At 55.1% G+C, this 17,045-nt stretch overlaps 1 protein-coding gene across 1 annotated transcript; it reads left to right on the top strand.

The window, feature by feature from the left end:
- Positions 1-236: 236 nt before the first annotated feature.
- On the top strand, positions 237-12,595 carry CDX1 (caudal type homeobox 1). Its single transcript, XM_030957590.1, has 3 exons — positions 237-712; positions 11,975-12,120; positions 12,339-12,595. Exons 1-3 carry the CDS (start codon positions 286-288, stop codon positions 12,543-12,545), a joined length of 780 nt encoding a protein of 259 aa, XP_030813450.1. The 5' UTR covers positions 237-285; the 3' UTR covers positions 12,546-12,595.
- Positions 12,596-17,045: the final 4,450 nt, after the last annotated feature.

Consider the following 17,045-nt stretch of genomic DNA (forward strand, 5'->3'; position numbering starts at 1 on the left):
ACCCCCTACCTCATCCTCCTTGCAGCCAGAGTGGGAAGCTTGAACTCGTCCCCCTCACCCGCTGGGGTTTCTGCACTTTGAAATGCAAACCTGCCTTTCAATGCAAATGCTGCGAGAGGTTGGGCCCAATAAAAGCCCGTGGGCAGGGAGGTGCCTGGCCCCAGGACAGCTCCCCAAGGCGCCCAGGTGAGCGCTGCCGAAGGAGGGGCGGCCGCCTCCCGCCGAACCCGGGCGGCCGCAGAGCGGCTCGGCGGCGCAGCATGAGCGCGGGGCCGGCCCGCGAAGATGTACGTGGGATATCTTGTGGATAAGGACACCAACATGTATCCCAGCCCCGTCCGGCACCCCAGCCTCAACCTCAACCCCCAGAACTACGTGCCCGGGCCGCCGCAGTACTCGGACTTCGCCAGCTACCACCATGTGCCGGGCATTAACAGCGAGCTGCACCACGGGCAGCCCGCGGCGGCCTGGGCCTCGCCCTACACCTCTGCCAAGGAGGACTGGCATTCCTACGGCACCGCCGCCACCCCTTCCACCGCCAGCCCCGGCCAGTTCGGATTCAGCCCCCCAGATTTTAATCCCATTCAGCCTCCGGGCTCTGGACTCCTGCCCCCACCCATCAGCAGCTCGGTGCCGCAGCTGTCCCCCAATGGCCAGAGACGCACCCCGTACGAGTGGATGAGGCGCAGCATTCCCAGCACCAGCAACAACGGTAAGGAAAGCCCGGCCCTGCACCGTGCCCCGGGCAGAGGATCCCTCTGCGGTCCTGCAGGGCTGGGTCCTGCTCTGTGGCTCGCCCTGTGTGGGGACTGCCGGAGGGACAGCTTGGCCTGCCCTTGGCACGATACACAGTCCTCCAAGAGCCGGGGGGCTCTGAGGTGGCAGGGGCTGAGGATGGGCAGGGAGGGTGCTGTCCTTCCACACTGCAGCTGGGTTTTCATGGCTGGAAAGTCATTTTCCCCTACTGGTGGCATTGCCTGTAGCCACTGGGTAGGATGGGCAGAACCAGAGACCCCCAGGACCCTGGGGGTGTGCTGGATTGGGGGGGGGGGGTCTCAAAAGTGTAAGGATGAGAGCGTGGGGCTGTGGCTGTACATGAGAGTGAGCTGACATGTGAGAGGCTGTGTGTGGTGGGTGTGCAAGGTGCCCAAAGCTGTGTGTGTGTGCAGGGAAGGAGCTGTGTGTATATCCATATATCGTGTGTGTGCATGAGGTGGATTCAGTGCGTTGCTGCAGTCTCTGTGTGTGTGTGCATGGCACCATGAGCAGTGTGTGTGTGTACAGGCAGTGCCCCCAGGTGTGTCTGAGGTGACAGTGTGCTCTGTGTGTGTGTGCATGGCACCATGAGCAGTGTGTGTGTGTACAGGCAGTGCCCCCAGGTGTGTCTGGGCGAGGTGACAGTGTGCTCTGTGTGTGTGTGCATGGCACCATGAGCAGTGTGTGTGTGTACAGGCAGTGCCCCCAGGTGTGTCTGAGGTGACAGTGTGCTCTGTGTGTGTGTGCAGTGTGCTGTGAGGATGGAGTGGTGCATGGTGTGTGTGTGAGGGGCACTGTGTGTTCTGGGGACAGTGCCACATCGAGGATGGCTGTGGCTGCTGCAGGTGCACGGGCCAGAGGGTGCCCAGCTCTGCAGGAAAGGGGGCCCTGGTTCCTGTGATTACCTCTGCCTGGGCACGGAGTGCTCATGCTGTCCCCAGGGTCCTGTCCCTGTTGAACTCCTGACCTGGGGGAAGCGTCTGGGTGACCCCAGCCCCCTCCCCACCCTGCTGCCCACTTCAAAGGCGGTGGGCAGGTCCCCCTTGAGGCCAGCCCAAATTGACAAGAACTTCTCTTTGTCATGGAGATGGTGGCCGGCTCCTTTGGCAGTGAGGTGAGGTGCGGGCCCTTTGTCCTGACCTACCCTCACCCTTTCATCTTCCCAGCCTGGACCCTTCCCAGCAGGACCCATGGGGCTTGCCTGAACCTGCCACCCCTCTCCCTCTGCTGTGCTGGCCATGAGCTCCTCAGAGCCCTGCTGGGGCCAGCTCATTACAGGAGTGGCTGTGGGCATCTCTCAGGGGCGAGTTTGCTTTGAGTTACTGCTGCCCCAGATCCCTGGAATCAGGGCCTGGGCTCCCTGTTTGCAAAGTGCCTTCAGTTTTTGGCTTGTTTTTGGATCTGCATTATTCTCAGTGGCCAAGGACCATCTAAGGGCCTTCTGCAGAGGTGCCTGGGGTATTCCAGCATGGAAAATACCTACTCATATTCCCAGAATCTGAGTGGCGGGGATGGGGACCAGTGTGCAGTGGAGCAGGCAGAACATCCAGATAAATGGAAAAAAAACCCAGCCCCAGTCCGGAAAGAGGAGGGAGAGGCAGGCTGGTATTTCCTGTCCCATTTTAAGCACTGAATATAACTATTTAGGAAAAATGCTTCCCCACAGATGCAGGGATGGAGACCCACAGGCGTGCCAGGGCTGAGGGCTTCCCTCTGCCCAGGGTGGAAAGGGAAATGTGATGTGCAGCCCTCCCCTGCAGCAGGGACCCTGCCACTTCTGCAGGTTTTGTAGGTCTGAACATCTCGGTTTCTGAGAAGAGAGGTGGGAGGGAAAATGAATAGGGAAGGAAAGCCATCAGCACACCTCTGCTCTGGATCAAGGCCATGGGTTTACACCCAGCAGTGGGGCCAAGATAAAGCAGGAGCTTGAAAGTGCCTCTGATTGAGTTAGACAACAATTGAGCTGATTGAATTCTGGAAAAATATCATTAGTTGCTTAGTTTGTATCTCTTAGATCAAATACATACAAAGGAACAAATAAACCAACATTGTTCCTCTCACACACAGAGGAGCTGCCCCAGCCCCACCACAGCAGTGCAGGGGTGAAAGGCTCTTTCTTGGGGTGCTTTCCTTAGCATGGATGCTGTGTAAGCTCCTTTTCTAAGTCACCCACAGATTAAGGACCTGTCCTTGCACCTCTGCTGGGTCTAAGCCCAATGCTGCTGCAGGGTTTGGTGGTGGTGGGATCATGAGCTGGGAGATGGTGGGATGCAGTTGGGGCTTTCCAGTGCTGCCCTTTAAATAAAAGTCTTCATTAAGCTTGAAAGAGAGTAGGGCAGAGATGGGTTTGACATAGATAAGGGTGAAGTTCTTAGATGAATCATTTAATTGAAATCAATGAACTGGACTTTGATCAGTGTGGATTGATAAACTCCTCATCTCACCGCAGTGGGAATAGGAAATGAATACACGGAGTTTTTTGCTATAAATATTAACAGTTTCATTGTGAATGCTATAAATCATAATACTTCAGAGAGTTGTAAATAATGTTCCCTTTCTGTCTTGGCTCCTATGAACAGCTTCTGGCCATAGTTTGAAAGCTTTTGGGGAAGAGCTGCATGGTAGCAAAATAAAATGTTGTGCAGGGAATATGAGTGTGTCAGGCACTTCTGCAAATATGATCCAGAGCTTGAGAAAAATCAATGAGAAGTCTCCCAGTGACTCACTGCAGAGTCAGGCTTTACAGGGGCTGATTCTCTGTACCTGTTGCTACATTCATGCTGCAGCTGAGCTGAGATAACCCAGCAGCAGAAGGGATTAAACCCCAGTCACCAGAAATTGGGAGTTGCAGGGAACTGAGCTGGAAGATGTCCCCAGGCCTCATTTCTCTCACCTCCTTTTCTGCTCGTAAAATCTTCACTAGCAGCATGTCAGAGCCGCATGCTTCCTCCTTATTCACAATTATTTGCAAACTTCCCTGTGAATTGCACCCAGGGTTTATAAAAAGCTCAGGAAGGTGGCTGGAAGTGGAGCTGGCTGAACTTTGAAATTCACCCTCTGCTTGTTAGTCATGCAAATCCCCCGATACTGCCTCGGGTCTGGCTTTTAGGTCACTAACTGAGCAGGGGCTGCAGTGCTAAATATTGCAAGTGAAAGTGCAGTTGGAGGATCCCTTGCAGAGGCGAATGTGCTCAGGTCGTTGTGTGGTACCAATGCCCGTGGTGCCCACGAAGGTTTTGGAGCAATGGAGAGCAAGCAGTGATGCTCTGAGCATGTGGTGATTTGCTGGATGTGCAGTTTTCCATCTCAGTTTTATTATTTCTAGGTCAGTTTTCCAGCTCTGTTTATTTTTCCTAGTGGGGCCCATGAACACTGGGGGAAAGAGTTCAAATCCCAGTAATGAGACAGAAACGTTTCCCCTGGGCTGCTGGGATTCATGCTGTGCTTGGTATATTTTGGGATGATGGTGCTGGCTGGAGGACAGTGCATTTCCCTGGTCAGTCCCTGCATGGGGAGCCTCTCTTTAGGCCATGCTCATTCCCTGTGAAACCCTTTCCTTCACTGGGACACTCGGGGTGTGTGTGTGTCAGGCCCCATCAGTCTTCTCCCTTTGAATTATTAACCCACAACCTGCTCCTGGCCCCAGCTGGGGTTTGTTGACTGCTTAGCCTGCTGGCCAAGGTACAGGCCTCTCAAACTTTCCTAGAATTGACTTTCCTTGAACAAAAAGGGCTTCCCTGGAGCACTGGCAGTACCTACGTGATGGGCTTGGCTGGCTAATACCCCGAGATTAGCAGAGGGACACTTTAAACCTCTGGCCAATGACAGATGTTTCCTGTAGGGGACCTTTCAAGGACACCCACTCCAGTCCTGTTAGCTTTGTGATCCCTTGGATAAGGGGCTGCATCCTTCCCCCACCCTGCCCCATGGCAAGGATGGGCCAAATCCTTTGGGGCTGCAAAGGGGGAGAGGAATCCTGGTGTCCATATGAGACCCCCACTGCCTTGCTGTCCTGCTCTTCCTGCTGCAGATGAGCCACATCCAGGCAGGAGGCAGGCTGGGATGAGCTGGATCAGGCTGGAGTGAGGTGAGGTTGTGGATGGGGCTGTGTCCAGCCCACGTGTGCCAGCAGCCCGTGTGCCACCCAGCGCTGCTCTGCTCTTTGACCCAGCTCAGGAACCAGCCTGGCACTCAGCTCGGCCTCATAAAACATGGCAACAACTGAAGGAATTTGCCAGTTGCCAAAATAAAGGATCCAGTCACTGCAGGGCTGGGAAAGACTTGCCCCAACACCCAGCTTGGCGCTGCTGCCCCTGGGGATGAAGGGTTTCTGGTTGTGCTGTCCCTGTCCAGGAACATGGGGGTGTGATGGGGAATCACCAGCTCACTGAAGGCATTGCTCTTCATCCCCTTGGGGTTTGCACCTCCTGGGAGGAGGATGGGGCTTGCAGGAGGGGTGTCCTCACCAGTGGGTGTGGATGTGGCTGCAGCTCTGTCCCACTGTGCTGGCTGTGCAAAACCCAGCCAGGGCCAGCCTGTGCTCCTGTGCACTGGTTTCCACCGAAATCCAGCTCTCTGACCAGGTGTTTCTGCCCTTTCCTGGCAGCAGGGCTGCCCTGCCTGACTGTGCCATGCACCAAGCTCTGCCAGGGCCACAACCCCCGGGCATGCATCCCCACACACTCACACTTGGAGCAAAGCTTTTTAGGGAGCACACAGCTTGATCCTCAGTGAGCAGGAGAGCAGAAAGCTGTTGGGTCAAGCAGCGCAGTTTGGCAAGTGAAATGTTTCCAGTGCTCACCACACCAAGCTGAACCAGGTTTTATTGCTACCTGGTGCACATGGGAGAGTTGCAGTTTGCTCTGAGGCCTTTGGCACCAGGAAGAATTATTCAGGTTGTGTGAGGTGAACCACCATGGAGAGAGCTACTCTGGCTGTTGGAGCATTGCTGGGTTCCTTGGAGGGGCCCTCAGACTCCAAGGTGAGTCCTGCCTCAACCCTGATGTCTCACGTGCCCATTTTTCCAACCCAGAGCAGAGATGGGGGAGCTTTGTCAGAGTCCTTTCAGTGAGGATTCATGCAGCATTCCCTCCCTCCACATCACTGAGACATTAAATATGTACAGAGAGGACGTGTGGTTCCTCTCACCCAGTTTTTGACACCCAGCAGTTGTCTAAATGCAGTGCATTCTGGCAGAGGAGTGATGTCAGGCAGGGATCTCGGGAAGGATTGCCCTACAGAGGGGGTCATTTCTCCCTGGCTGGGATGAAACAAGCCACATGGCTCTGCTCCTTCCCCCGGGTTGGCCGGCCCATCCATCACTGCTCTGCTTCCTGCGGCACAGGAAAAATAGCTGGGGCTGTTGAAGTATGCAAGGCAAGGGGAAAGCTTGTGAAAACCATGAGCTGCTGGTTCCCAGCGCTCAGGGGGTGTGAGGGGCTCGGGTTTATCCCCCCCGCCCAGGCCACAGAGGAGCGTGGGTGTTTTGGAGTGGCTGCTGGAGCTGGAGGGGAAGGAAGGGGAAAAGAATGAGTGTGGGGAGGGGGTGAACAGGGGAGGGCAGCAGAGGCTCAGCCCTTGCCACCACCAGTGCAGGCTTTGGGGTTCCTGTTTCTGGGGGGTTCAGGGATGGTGGAATGAGCTGGGCTGTCTGTGCCCAGCCTCAGCTGAGCTCTGTGCAGCACAGCTCCCATCAGCGCTGCTCGGCAGAGGGAGCATCGACCCCTCTGCACACAGGCAGCTGGAGCACATCTGGCTGCCAGATGGGGGTGGCTCCAGCCAGCCTGGAGGCTCCTGAGCTTCAGGAGGCGACCTCAGCCCTTTCCTGGGCCTGGGGTCTCTGTCATGGGGCATTTCTCTGCTGGCTGTCCTCAGTTTTGTGGGGTTGTGAGCGGGATTTCCCCACATAGAGCTGCAGAAGAACTGGGGATTCAGCTGTCCAGGGAATCTCATGGCTCTGACCCAGGGACTGTGTGCCTCAGTTTCTCCAGCTGATGCATTGCCTAAGCTGTGTCAGGGATGAGGGGTGTTTTCCTTGATCCCTTCCTTGGGGAGAAATGCCAGATCCTGACAGAGCACTGATTCCTCTGGGATGGGAGGATTTTATCCTCTTTGCAAGTAGATGCTGCTCATTCAGAATGGAGCAGCATTATCATGGAAACACCCACATGGAGGGCACAGCCTTGTGTCCTGTTTGCTGCACTTTACCTCCTGTATGGACCAGTTCTTTCCCAGGTGCTCCGTGGTGACAGGACTTTTACACCTGATGCTTTTCAGCATTATAATGTTGCAATGCCATCAGACAGTGTGGGAGCAGGCCCCCATTGCAGACAGATGGGCAGACAAGGCTGGACAGATGGAGCACAGCCCGGAAGATGGGAGCAGGCAGGATGGATCAGGCAGGATGGCTCTGGGAGCACAAGGAGCCAGCACAGAGCAAGGCATGAGAGCTGCTGAGGCAGCCTGGCAGCAATGCCTCCATCCCCCTGCCAGCACCTCCTCTGCAGAGCAACATCCAGTGTGTCCCCAAGCCTTGGGGACCTCTGCTGTGGGGTACCAGCTGCCACTACTGTGGGTTCTCATCTCAGTGGCTCCAGCCAGTGGGCTGGGGCTGCCATACCCCAGCTTCCCTGACCAGAGCCCTGAGGGCTTTCCACAGAGCCAGAATTTGTGGTTGTGGTAGTTTTGAGCTGCTTTGACCTGTGAAATAGAGACTTTTCTAAAAGTGCTGCAGTTTGTGCTCCTGGCTGCTGGCAGCTGTGCTGCTCCTGCTGTGCCTGGGAGAAATGTGTCCCACGGATGGGGATCCTCCCTTTGGAGCTGGGCTGATCCCCTCACAACATGCCAGCTTTGCTCCACCTCCACACACGGTGCCACTGCCACCCCACAGTCTCTTTCCTCCCTGGTTTGAACCAGCCCCTTCCCAGCTGTTCTTAGAGCTGCTCAGCACCAGCCTCAGTGCCCATATTCTCAGTCTGTCAGGGTTTTTGGGGCACAGTTTTTTACACAATGCCATCCTTTGGGCAGGCCAGGACTGCGGATGGTGAAATATCCCCTTCCTGGCAGCCTCCATTGTGGCTATGAGGGGAGAGAGCTTGGCATGGTGGGCACAGGATCCACTTTGCTTTTCCCTTCCCCTGCCAGGCTCCTGATCCTCAGCCCTGGCATCCCTGTCTTGGGGCAGGGCTGCTGTGGGCAGTGACTGCAGGCTGGGGTCAGGCCTCCATCCCCCGTGGGTGTGTGTGCACACTGGGGAGTGTGTCCCTTGGGCTTTGCAGAGCACATTAAAGCTATTCCCTTATCTAATCCTGGCTCAGGTGAGTGCTATTAGGGTTACTCATTAACAGTGCTAACGATACCCTCTCCCCACGCTGTCATTGGCCCTGCCTTGATCCCAAAGCCCAAACCATTCCCACTGGCCCCACGGATGGCTCCATTTGCCTGTCCCAGCAGTTCCTTTGCCTGGTCTTTCAGGGACAAGAGGCTGTAAATGCACAGCAGGGTCAGAAGGGGCTAACAACTGTGCTAAGAGACATCACTGGCACCCCCTCTGCACCCCAGCCACGCTCCCTCCTGGGGCAGCAGCCCCAGCTCCAGGTTATCCCAGCCATAGGACAGCCTGTTTCAGCTCTGCCAGGCTTGGCTGGAAATGCAGGAGCAATTCCATCCCTCTGTTTGGTTCCATCCCTCTGTTTGGCCATGGGCACGAGGGCTCCCCATGAGGAACCGGATTGGCTTGTCCCGAATTTCCTCTTTCTTTTCACAGAGCCATAAAAAGTCTCCAGGAGAGAGTTAAGTGTAACCCAGCATTCATATTCAAGGTAGTTGAATTATTCATTGTCAATAGTATTTCTTGCAAATCCTTTTCTTTTCCTTGTGAATCACCCACAGTACATCCCTGAATTCAGCAAACATCCGAAAACAGCAATTAGTGGAGGTGAATAACTTTCCATCTCTGGCTTGGTCGTCAGCCCCCTGTTTTGAGTTTTTTCTACCTGATATTGAGCAGAAAGTGATGATATTGATACTGATATTGAGCCTGGTGCCCAGCTCACCCCATGATGGCTCTGCCAGCCCTGAGGCAAAGCCCAGCCTCCATCCAGGATGAAGGATGAAGAAGGAATAACAAAGAACAGGCTGTGATGGATCTGTTTACAGCTGCAGCAGGAAATAATAATTCCTACTGAAATTCATGGCATATGTGATATTCACAAACCGCCTTATTTCTTTAGTCTTTATTTTTTTACTCTATCTGTCAACTCCTTCACTTTCCAGGTGTTTCTTTTTTTCCAAACAGTGGTATTCAAATAAAAACATTGCAAGTAAGACCATTTTAAAGTTATTATCTCTTTAGAGATGCTTTTGCTTTCAAATGAAAAAAAAAAAGATTAATCTATGAGAAAGAAAAATCTTGCAGGAGCCCCTGAGCCTGGAGCAGCCAGAGGGAGCCCAGTTTCTCATGGAGCTGCTAAACCTCACATAAATCCCCACCAGAGCATCTGGTTTATTCTGTAACTCCTTGGGAATTGCTGTGTTTGCAGATTCAGCACAGGTCCCCCCTGGGCTGGGCTGCAGGAGTTCTTTTGATGCTGGTGAACCTGGTGAGAGGCAGCAGTGACCCCTGGGATGGAGAGGGGCCCTGTGGGAGAGTGAGGGCAGGGTGGGATCCTGCATGGGCTGGGTGCCCCCAGCATCACTCCAGCCCAGAAAGCCCCCCTTGGGCAGTTTTGTTTGGAGCTGTCACAGCTGATGTGTGCCAGGCAGGAGACAAGTGCCTGGCAAAGCTGCCATCACCCTTGCACATGGAATCTCTGTGTTTCAGCCCTGTCTCTCAGACACTCCATGAACACCTTGCTCAATCAAATTAACCTTTTTACCCTTTTTTAACCCACAGAGTCACCCTGTGTGGTATGCACGGGTTTGACCTGATGGTGGTGAGGAGGGATTAGGTGTTTGCTTCTGACCAGCCCTGGGATGAGCTGGGCTCCCCACTCTGAAACACTCCCTGAATTCATCACATCCCTCAAATACGAGTTAGTGGCTGAAATCCTGCCCTGGTCCTGGAAATCTGGTTATTTTCCTGGTCATGTTGCAGCCTTGCTGGGCTCTTTCCCTCTTCCATGGATCACTGGACAGCCTTGGTGCTTCTTTGGGACTCTGCTGGGACCCTCAGCCATCACCCCCTCGTGCTGTGCTGAGCCCGTGCCAGCACCACCAGGAGCAATGGCAGGAGGACACAGACAGTGGCACAGCCATGGAAACTGGGTGCTAAATTGAACTGAGTGACAGCTGCTTGTGTGCCTGGGAGGGCCAGCATCAAGTCCGGCAGGGTGAGATGCCTTCCATGCCCATCCCAGGTCCTGCTGGCTCCCACTGGTGCTTCCACACTTGGTTTGCTCAGTGGTCAATGCCATGAGCTGGATTCTTGTGGCTCCTGCTTATTCAGTAGCAATCCAGCTTCTTTCATCCATCCCATGTGATGCTGCAAGGGAGACCCTCTCCCACCTGCAGTACTCTGTGGCCATGGGTCATCCTGCCTTGAACTCTTTCACATTTAGGTTTCAGCATAAGAAGTGGCTTAGGAATGGCTCCATCTCCTTGCAATGGGGGAGCAGGAGAGAGATGCTGATAAAAATAAAAATAAAAATAAAAATAAAAATAAAAATAAAAATAAAAATAAAAATAAAAATAAAAATAAAAATAAAAATAAAAATAAAAATAAATAAAACTGAGCTGGTTGACAAACAGATTTGCAGCCTGGAGGTTGGGGTTTGCACTGAGGATGTTCTCTGATGTCTCATTAGGGTGTCTAGAGCCCAGTTTTCCTTTGCACTACCTAAACTCCTGCTTCCACTCAGATGGTGTCAGAATATAAGAGACTGCCCAGTGTCCAGCTGATTTGACCTAAATAGGTGGATGTGCAAACGACTTGTTAGGGAGAACAGCTGAACAGGATGGCAGGGCACACAAAGATTCCATTTCCTGGCAGAACCAGGCTGCAAGCAGGGTTATGTAGGTTGCTGGGTCGCTAGAAATCCCTTTCTGCACATCTGCAGCAGTGGTGTGCAGTATCTTGTCCATGTTGATACACCCAGGGCAGCCCCAAGGAAATCCATGGAGGATTCCCACAGCAGCACTGCTCTCAACATCAGAAATTCAGAAGAAGATGGGCAAACACATCTGCCAGGCAAACAAATGGCCAGGCATCATCCCTCTCAATTCCTTGGAGCAGGATTTTGTAATTTTGGGTGGAGAAGCAAATATCCACAGCTGTGTTTATTCCCTGCCTATGGGCTCTTCTGCAGAGGAAAACACCAGGAACTTGTCAGCAAACTGCCAGGCATGGGTGTCCTCCCTCAGAGTGCCACCTGCCCCCACAGCCCAGGCAGAGCTCCACAGCTCACCCTGTGTGCCTGTGGAATCACAAAGGAACTTAGGAAGAGACAGCTGGGCTACCTTTGACTGTATTTTTGTGCTAGAAAGCAGCAGGTGCTGTTTGCAGACCCATGGGATGTGCATCTGTGCACAGACGTGGATCCTGATGGCCCCAAGCTCTGTCCATATCTGGAGAACCAAGGAGAGATTCAGGCTTGCTTTGGCCAAACACCCCCGGCACATGGAGCCGGTTCCCAGCAGTGCTTAGGCATCATGTGGGCTTTCTCCAGTGCATCTTTAAAGACTGCACCTAAAGCACTTCCCTCTGTCTTAGCTCAGTACAGGGGGAAGGAGAGCAACCCTCTGGGTGGCAGAGAAATGTGGTCCTTTCAGGGTTTTCTGTCCTTCCCCTCTTCTGATCCATGCACATTCAAGTGATGGCATCTTGGTTTGGGGCTTCCTAGAAAAAGTGCTGTGCTTTCCTTAGCCCTGCCAGGCAGCCTGTCCTCAGCCCACCGCAGGACCTGCAGCTCTGCTCCTCTCAGGGACCATGTGTCATGACACTGGGGATTTATGGTCCATCTTCTGGGGACCTCTGAACCCCTCCTGCTCTTTCCTCCAAGCAATTCCACCAAAGCCCAGGTACTTCCCAACAAGAAGAAACACTCTGATGCAAAACAAGAAGGATGTTAAAACCTCCTGACTCTCCCACTGGTCCCCAGGGCATTCCCATGAGCTCTCCATAGGTTTTGTGTCTCCTCCGTGCCCTCGGGGATGCTCCTTCCATTCCAATGCTCCCCTTCTTCCCCCGCTGGCTCACCCCCCGCTCTGCTCTCTCTGCCAGGCAAGACCAGGACAAAAGACAAGTACCGGGTGGTGTACACGGACCACCAGCGCCTGGAGCTGGAGAAGGAGTTCCACTACAGCCGCTACATCACCATCCGCCGCAAGGCCGAGCTGGCCGCGGCCCTGGGGCTCACCGAGCGCCAGGTCAGTGCTCAGCACCCCACAAACCCAGCCTGGTGGACATGGCGTGGGGAAGGGCCAAGGCTTTAGCCCAAGCAGTCAGAGAAGGCCCCACCTTGCTCCACAGACATCCCTTCCTTTCCAAGCTTTGGGATGCCCTCCGTGCCCCGTGGGGACTGGAGGTTGTCATCCTTGCCTGAGTCCATCCTCGTCTCCTCATTGCTGTCATTTCCGTTCTGCAGGTGAAAATCTGGTTTCAGAATCGGAGGGCGAAGGAGAGGAAGGTGAACAAGAAGAAGCTGCAGCAGCAGAGCCAGCCCACCAGCACGACCACACCCACCCCACCGGCTGTCAGCACCCTGGGACCCATTGGAGGCCTCTGCAGCAGCAATGCCCCCAACCTTGTCTCCTCATCTCCGCTGACGATCAAGGAAGAATTCATGCCTTAACTCTCTCCACCAGCTACAGACCCCAAGAGAAAAGCACTATGCAGCAGAGCCCTGCCAGCCCACGTGCTCTGAAGGGTGACAGCCCCTTCCCAAAGACATGACTGTCCCTGGCTGAACCGATGGGGCAGACAGCGAGTCTGGGCCAGGTGGCACTGGGACCTTCCCAAGGGACTGGTGGGCTCTCCACTGTGTAAAAACCTGGGTTAGGTACTGCTCTCCCATAGGAACCACTCACTGGTTTGGTCTCTGGTCTGTGTAGCAAGGTGCTGATGTCAGCAGAAGGAAGGGGGTGATAGTGGAGGAGGGCATTCCTGTGGTGCTCCAGGTGCTTCCTTTGGTGTTCCTGGCAATCCAACTGCCTGGTGCTTTGGGCAGTTCGAACAAGACTGAAATAGGAAAAAGACCTGGCTGGACTCAAGGCAAAATGAATTTCTGCTGAGCTGGTCTGCTGTGAAGCAAGGTGAGGAGGGCAGAGCAAGCTGGGCTCTGGGAACCAGGCAAGACCCTCAGCTGTGGGAGGTGACATGGGAGCCCTTCAAACCACAGTGATGGTGGCAAGCTGGAGCACACCCTTGACAAGAGTCATCCTGACCATCCCCACCGTTGTCCCCAGTGACCCTGGCAGTGCCCAGCCCTGCCTCTGCCCCTGCAGCCACACAGAGCCGTGTGGAGCAGCCCTGATTCCCTGGCTGTGCCATGGCAAGGTGGCACCGCAGCCATCCTCCACCTGGAGCACAGGGAGAGGGTAGAAGGGAGCATTTGGGGCAGACCACCCTGCTGAGCCCTTCCGTGAGCAAGGGAAGGAGAACAGAAGGTTTGCCATTGGGACAGGGTCCAAGAACCAGCCCCAGGCTGTCAAGAAGGGCCAATACTGGGAGAGTTTATGGTGCTGCTGCCAGGCAGGCAGGGGCCTCCTCAGGCATGCAAGAAATGACTGGCATGTGCCCTGGTGTTAGGTGATGGAGAGGTGGTTTTCAGAAAGACAGAGAAGCATTTATTTTCCTATTTTCTTTAAAATTCAGATTACGGGAGTACAGATTTTGTCCTCCTTGTCTCCCTGCTCTTCCATGCACTGCACTCCCTCTCACCCACTGTGTTCCCTAGGCCAGTTACCTAAACCCCATCCATTCCTACTGGTTAACTGCAGCTGAGAAGTCCCTTTACCCTGTTGAGTCTTGACCATTGTATAGGCCAAGGTTAATGTACAGCCCAGTTTCAGCAACCCCAAAGGCCGATGGGGCACAGCTGGAGCACAGCTGGGGCACAGGAGGGTCTGTGGCTCCTTCTCAGCTGCAGTTCCAAAGACCAAGAGGGGATGAGGGACAATGAGCCTTGCATGGTAGCTTGTGTGACGTTTCTCAGCATTTTCTCTCCAAGCTCTGGCAGGATGGAGCAGCAGACATGTCCCTGCTGCCTGAAGACCACCCAGTCAAACCCTCACATGCCACCTGACACTGCTGGTAACACATCCCTTGGCCACACTGTCCACTGCCAGCCTCCACCACGCCCAGCCCCCAGAAGACAAAGTCCCCAGGTGTGCTGTGGCTTTTACAAGTGGGTCCCAGTTATCCCACTGTGTGCCCTGCTCTGCTCCAGCCCTCAAAGGCTTTGGGTCTCCCTCCTGCCAGTGACGCTTCCCACAGCCGCTGTTACCAGGTGTGCTCGGTGATGAGGACAAATGTGTGCATCAACTCAGGACTTCAGCTCAGTTTTTGTGTATATAAGGCAGAACTGGTTTTCCTTTTTATTTTTAGGCATGGGTGAAAATAAAACCAAGCAGGGATCCTGTGTGACACAGGTTTGTTGCTGTCATTCCTGCCCGTGGTGCTGAGGCAGGGAAGGATGCTGGCTTTGGGGTCACACTGGGGCTGATGCTCCTGGGCACAGCCAGGGTGGGGAGGGTGTCTTGGGGCTGCAGCCTTGTCCCTGTAGCACACGGTGTGCCTGTCCCACAGGCAGTGGCATGGCTCATATCATGGCATGGCACTGCCACGTCCTATTCCTGTGGCACCACGGGGGATGGCAGACATGATGGCTGCAGACTCACAGCACTGGAGACAGAGGGGACAGGGTGAGGCCATTGTTGGGCTGGCAGAGGCCAAAGAACAAGGCCAGCTGCCCATGGATGTGGCTGCCTCCCGTTGGCGCCTCCTGGTCTCTAATCTCATTTTATGGCCGTCGATGGGCTGAATATCCTCCTTGTCCAAGATGAATAAACAGAGAATGAGGATGTGAGATAGTGCCTGGGACAGCTGGCATTGGTGCCTGGCACTCTCCCCTCTCCATCCCATCAGTGTTCCCCTCCTCTAGCAGAGCACTGAGCAGGCAGCTGCCCTGGACCCCCTGCCCCAAATGGCTCCTCCAGCCCCAAAACTCTTCCCTGTGCCAAGCGTTGCATGGAGTGTGTTGAGGTGCCAGGGTAGGGCAGCTGCTGTGGAAGGACACCTGAAGCAGGATAAAGTCCTCATGGGTGGAGGAGATGGAGGAGTGGGAACAGGATGAGGTGGCATTGCTGAGAGAGGGACAGAGCAAAGTGTTTGTTCCTGCAATTGCAACAGAGGCTGCACCTACTGCTGCACCTACTGCTGCACCCTGGTGACCCTGCACTCACCTGCATGGTGCCAGGCTGCCCATGGCACAGGAGAAACACCTCATGCACCCCTGCAAGGAAACATGGGGAATCAGGAACTAAAACAGGCAGGGGGATGCAAATGCAATGGAGCTGGTGCCATATAGGAAAGGGATGAGACTGAATCAGCCACCTGCCTGAAGAGCTGGGCTGGACTGGGGAAATTGGAGCTGCTTCTGTGTGCAGAGTCCAGCATGGTCCCCATGGTGGGGGCTGGCTCCCCCACACTCATCCTCCCTCCCTGGGCTTTGGCTGCCTTTAATCTCCAATTTTGCCATTTCCACCTGGAGACCAGCGGTGGGGCCCTGGGCTGGCAGGGGATGGGGTGATGTCAGCATTGGGCATCACTGTTGTCTGCAAGGGGGAGCCTGCAGACAGCAGTGGGGAGGGGAACAATGTCCTGGTGGGGGACAAACGTGCATCTCCCAAACTCACCTGCAGTGCTGGGTGGCCTGCAGGGAGGTGAGGGGCTGGGACAGAGGGAAGATGCTCCACTGCCTGCCCAGAGAGGCTGTGGGTGCTGTTGACAAGATGAAATTCCAACTGATACCCTAATCTGGCGCCTGCCTGTTTGCACAGCAGGGTAAAAGTCCAGGGAGCCGTGGGCTGTGCCCTTGGGTCCCTGCCACCCGTGTGTGCACAGGGAGCCGGTGCTGGCGGGAAGAGGCAATAAATGCACCCACACACCCAGGCACCCCTTCCCCCTACACACACACACGCCCCTTGACCGGGTGACGAAATGCATCTGCTCTGCTCCCCTCCCGTGTCCTCCCTGCGCCCTGCATCTGCCGTTTGGGCAGGGATGGGTGAGCCCTGCAGGGCCCTCCCTGTGCCAGGAAAGGGGCTGGTGGACACCGTGTCCCCACCAGCTTTGGAACCTTTGGTTCAAACCTCCTGGACACGTGTCACCTTGGCCGTTTCACCCCAGCAGGTGACAAACACCTGGTTCTAGCGCCTGCAGCAGCTGCCTCCTGAGTCACATGGAGCCTGGCCCTTATGGGAACAGCCTGCCCTCGTAGCCAGGAGACCCTGGGGGCTGTCCTCTACAAGTCCCCACAGCTTCTCCCTGCTCCTCCCTCTGCCCTTTCCATCAGCTGCCACTGCCCAGCTTTACCCCTCCTTGGAGAAATCTTGAAACCATCATCAGAATAAGGCCCTGCAGAGCAGGTGGCCGAGCAGAGCCGTGCTGCAGCAGCCTCCAGCATGGCACAGTCCCAGCAGTGACTAACCAGAGCACCGCTGCCTTCCCCGTGGCTGCAGCACAGAGCTGGGCACGCTGCCCTCCTGTGCCAGCTGCCTGCTCACCCCTTCCCACCCGGATCTGTGGGGGTTGCCCAGGCTGGGTGGACAAGGATGTTTCCCCAGCCTGAGTTCTGCCCTCTCCTTGCCCTCCAGAGTCACAAAGAGCAGGCAGTGCCAGTGGCTGTCAGTGCTGCCCTGGCGTGGAGGATGTGTGCTGTGCTTTGGCTCATGAGAAGGGAAGGGTTTACTTGGTGTCTCAGGGGTGGCTCAGAGGTGGAGTGGGAGAAAACAAAACTTGCTAGGAAATGCTTGCAAGCCCTGTGTGTGCTACCTGGTGCCAGCCCCTTGGGGATCTGGGACAGTTGTGCACACCTTTGTGCTCTCCTGGGGGTTTTGGGGTCCCTAGATTGCTCTGCTCCTTCTGGCTGTTTCTGCCTTTGCTGTGTGTTGCTCCATGAAGTGCATTTCTTGCCAGCTCCAGGGCAATGCCAGACTTGGTCCAGCCCTGCAATGCTAAGCTGAAACATCTCAGGTCCCTGGAGTGGGGCATCTACTGCCTGGTGATCCCAGGCTGTGAAGAGCTGCTGGTGCTACCAGAGCAGCACCAGATAAGCCAGAAGAGCAAGTTC

This window comes from Camarhynchus parvulus, chromosome 13, assembly GCF_901933205.1.
Source record: "Camarhynchus parvulus chromosome 13, STF_HiC, whole genome shotgun sequence".
In the NCBI taxonomy this organism is placed as follows: domain Eukaryota; kingdom Metazoa; phylum Chordata; class Aves; order Passeriformes; family Thraupidae; genus Camarhynchus; species Camarhynchus parvulus.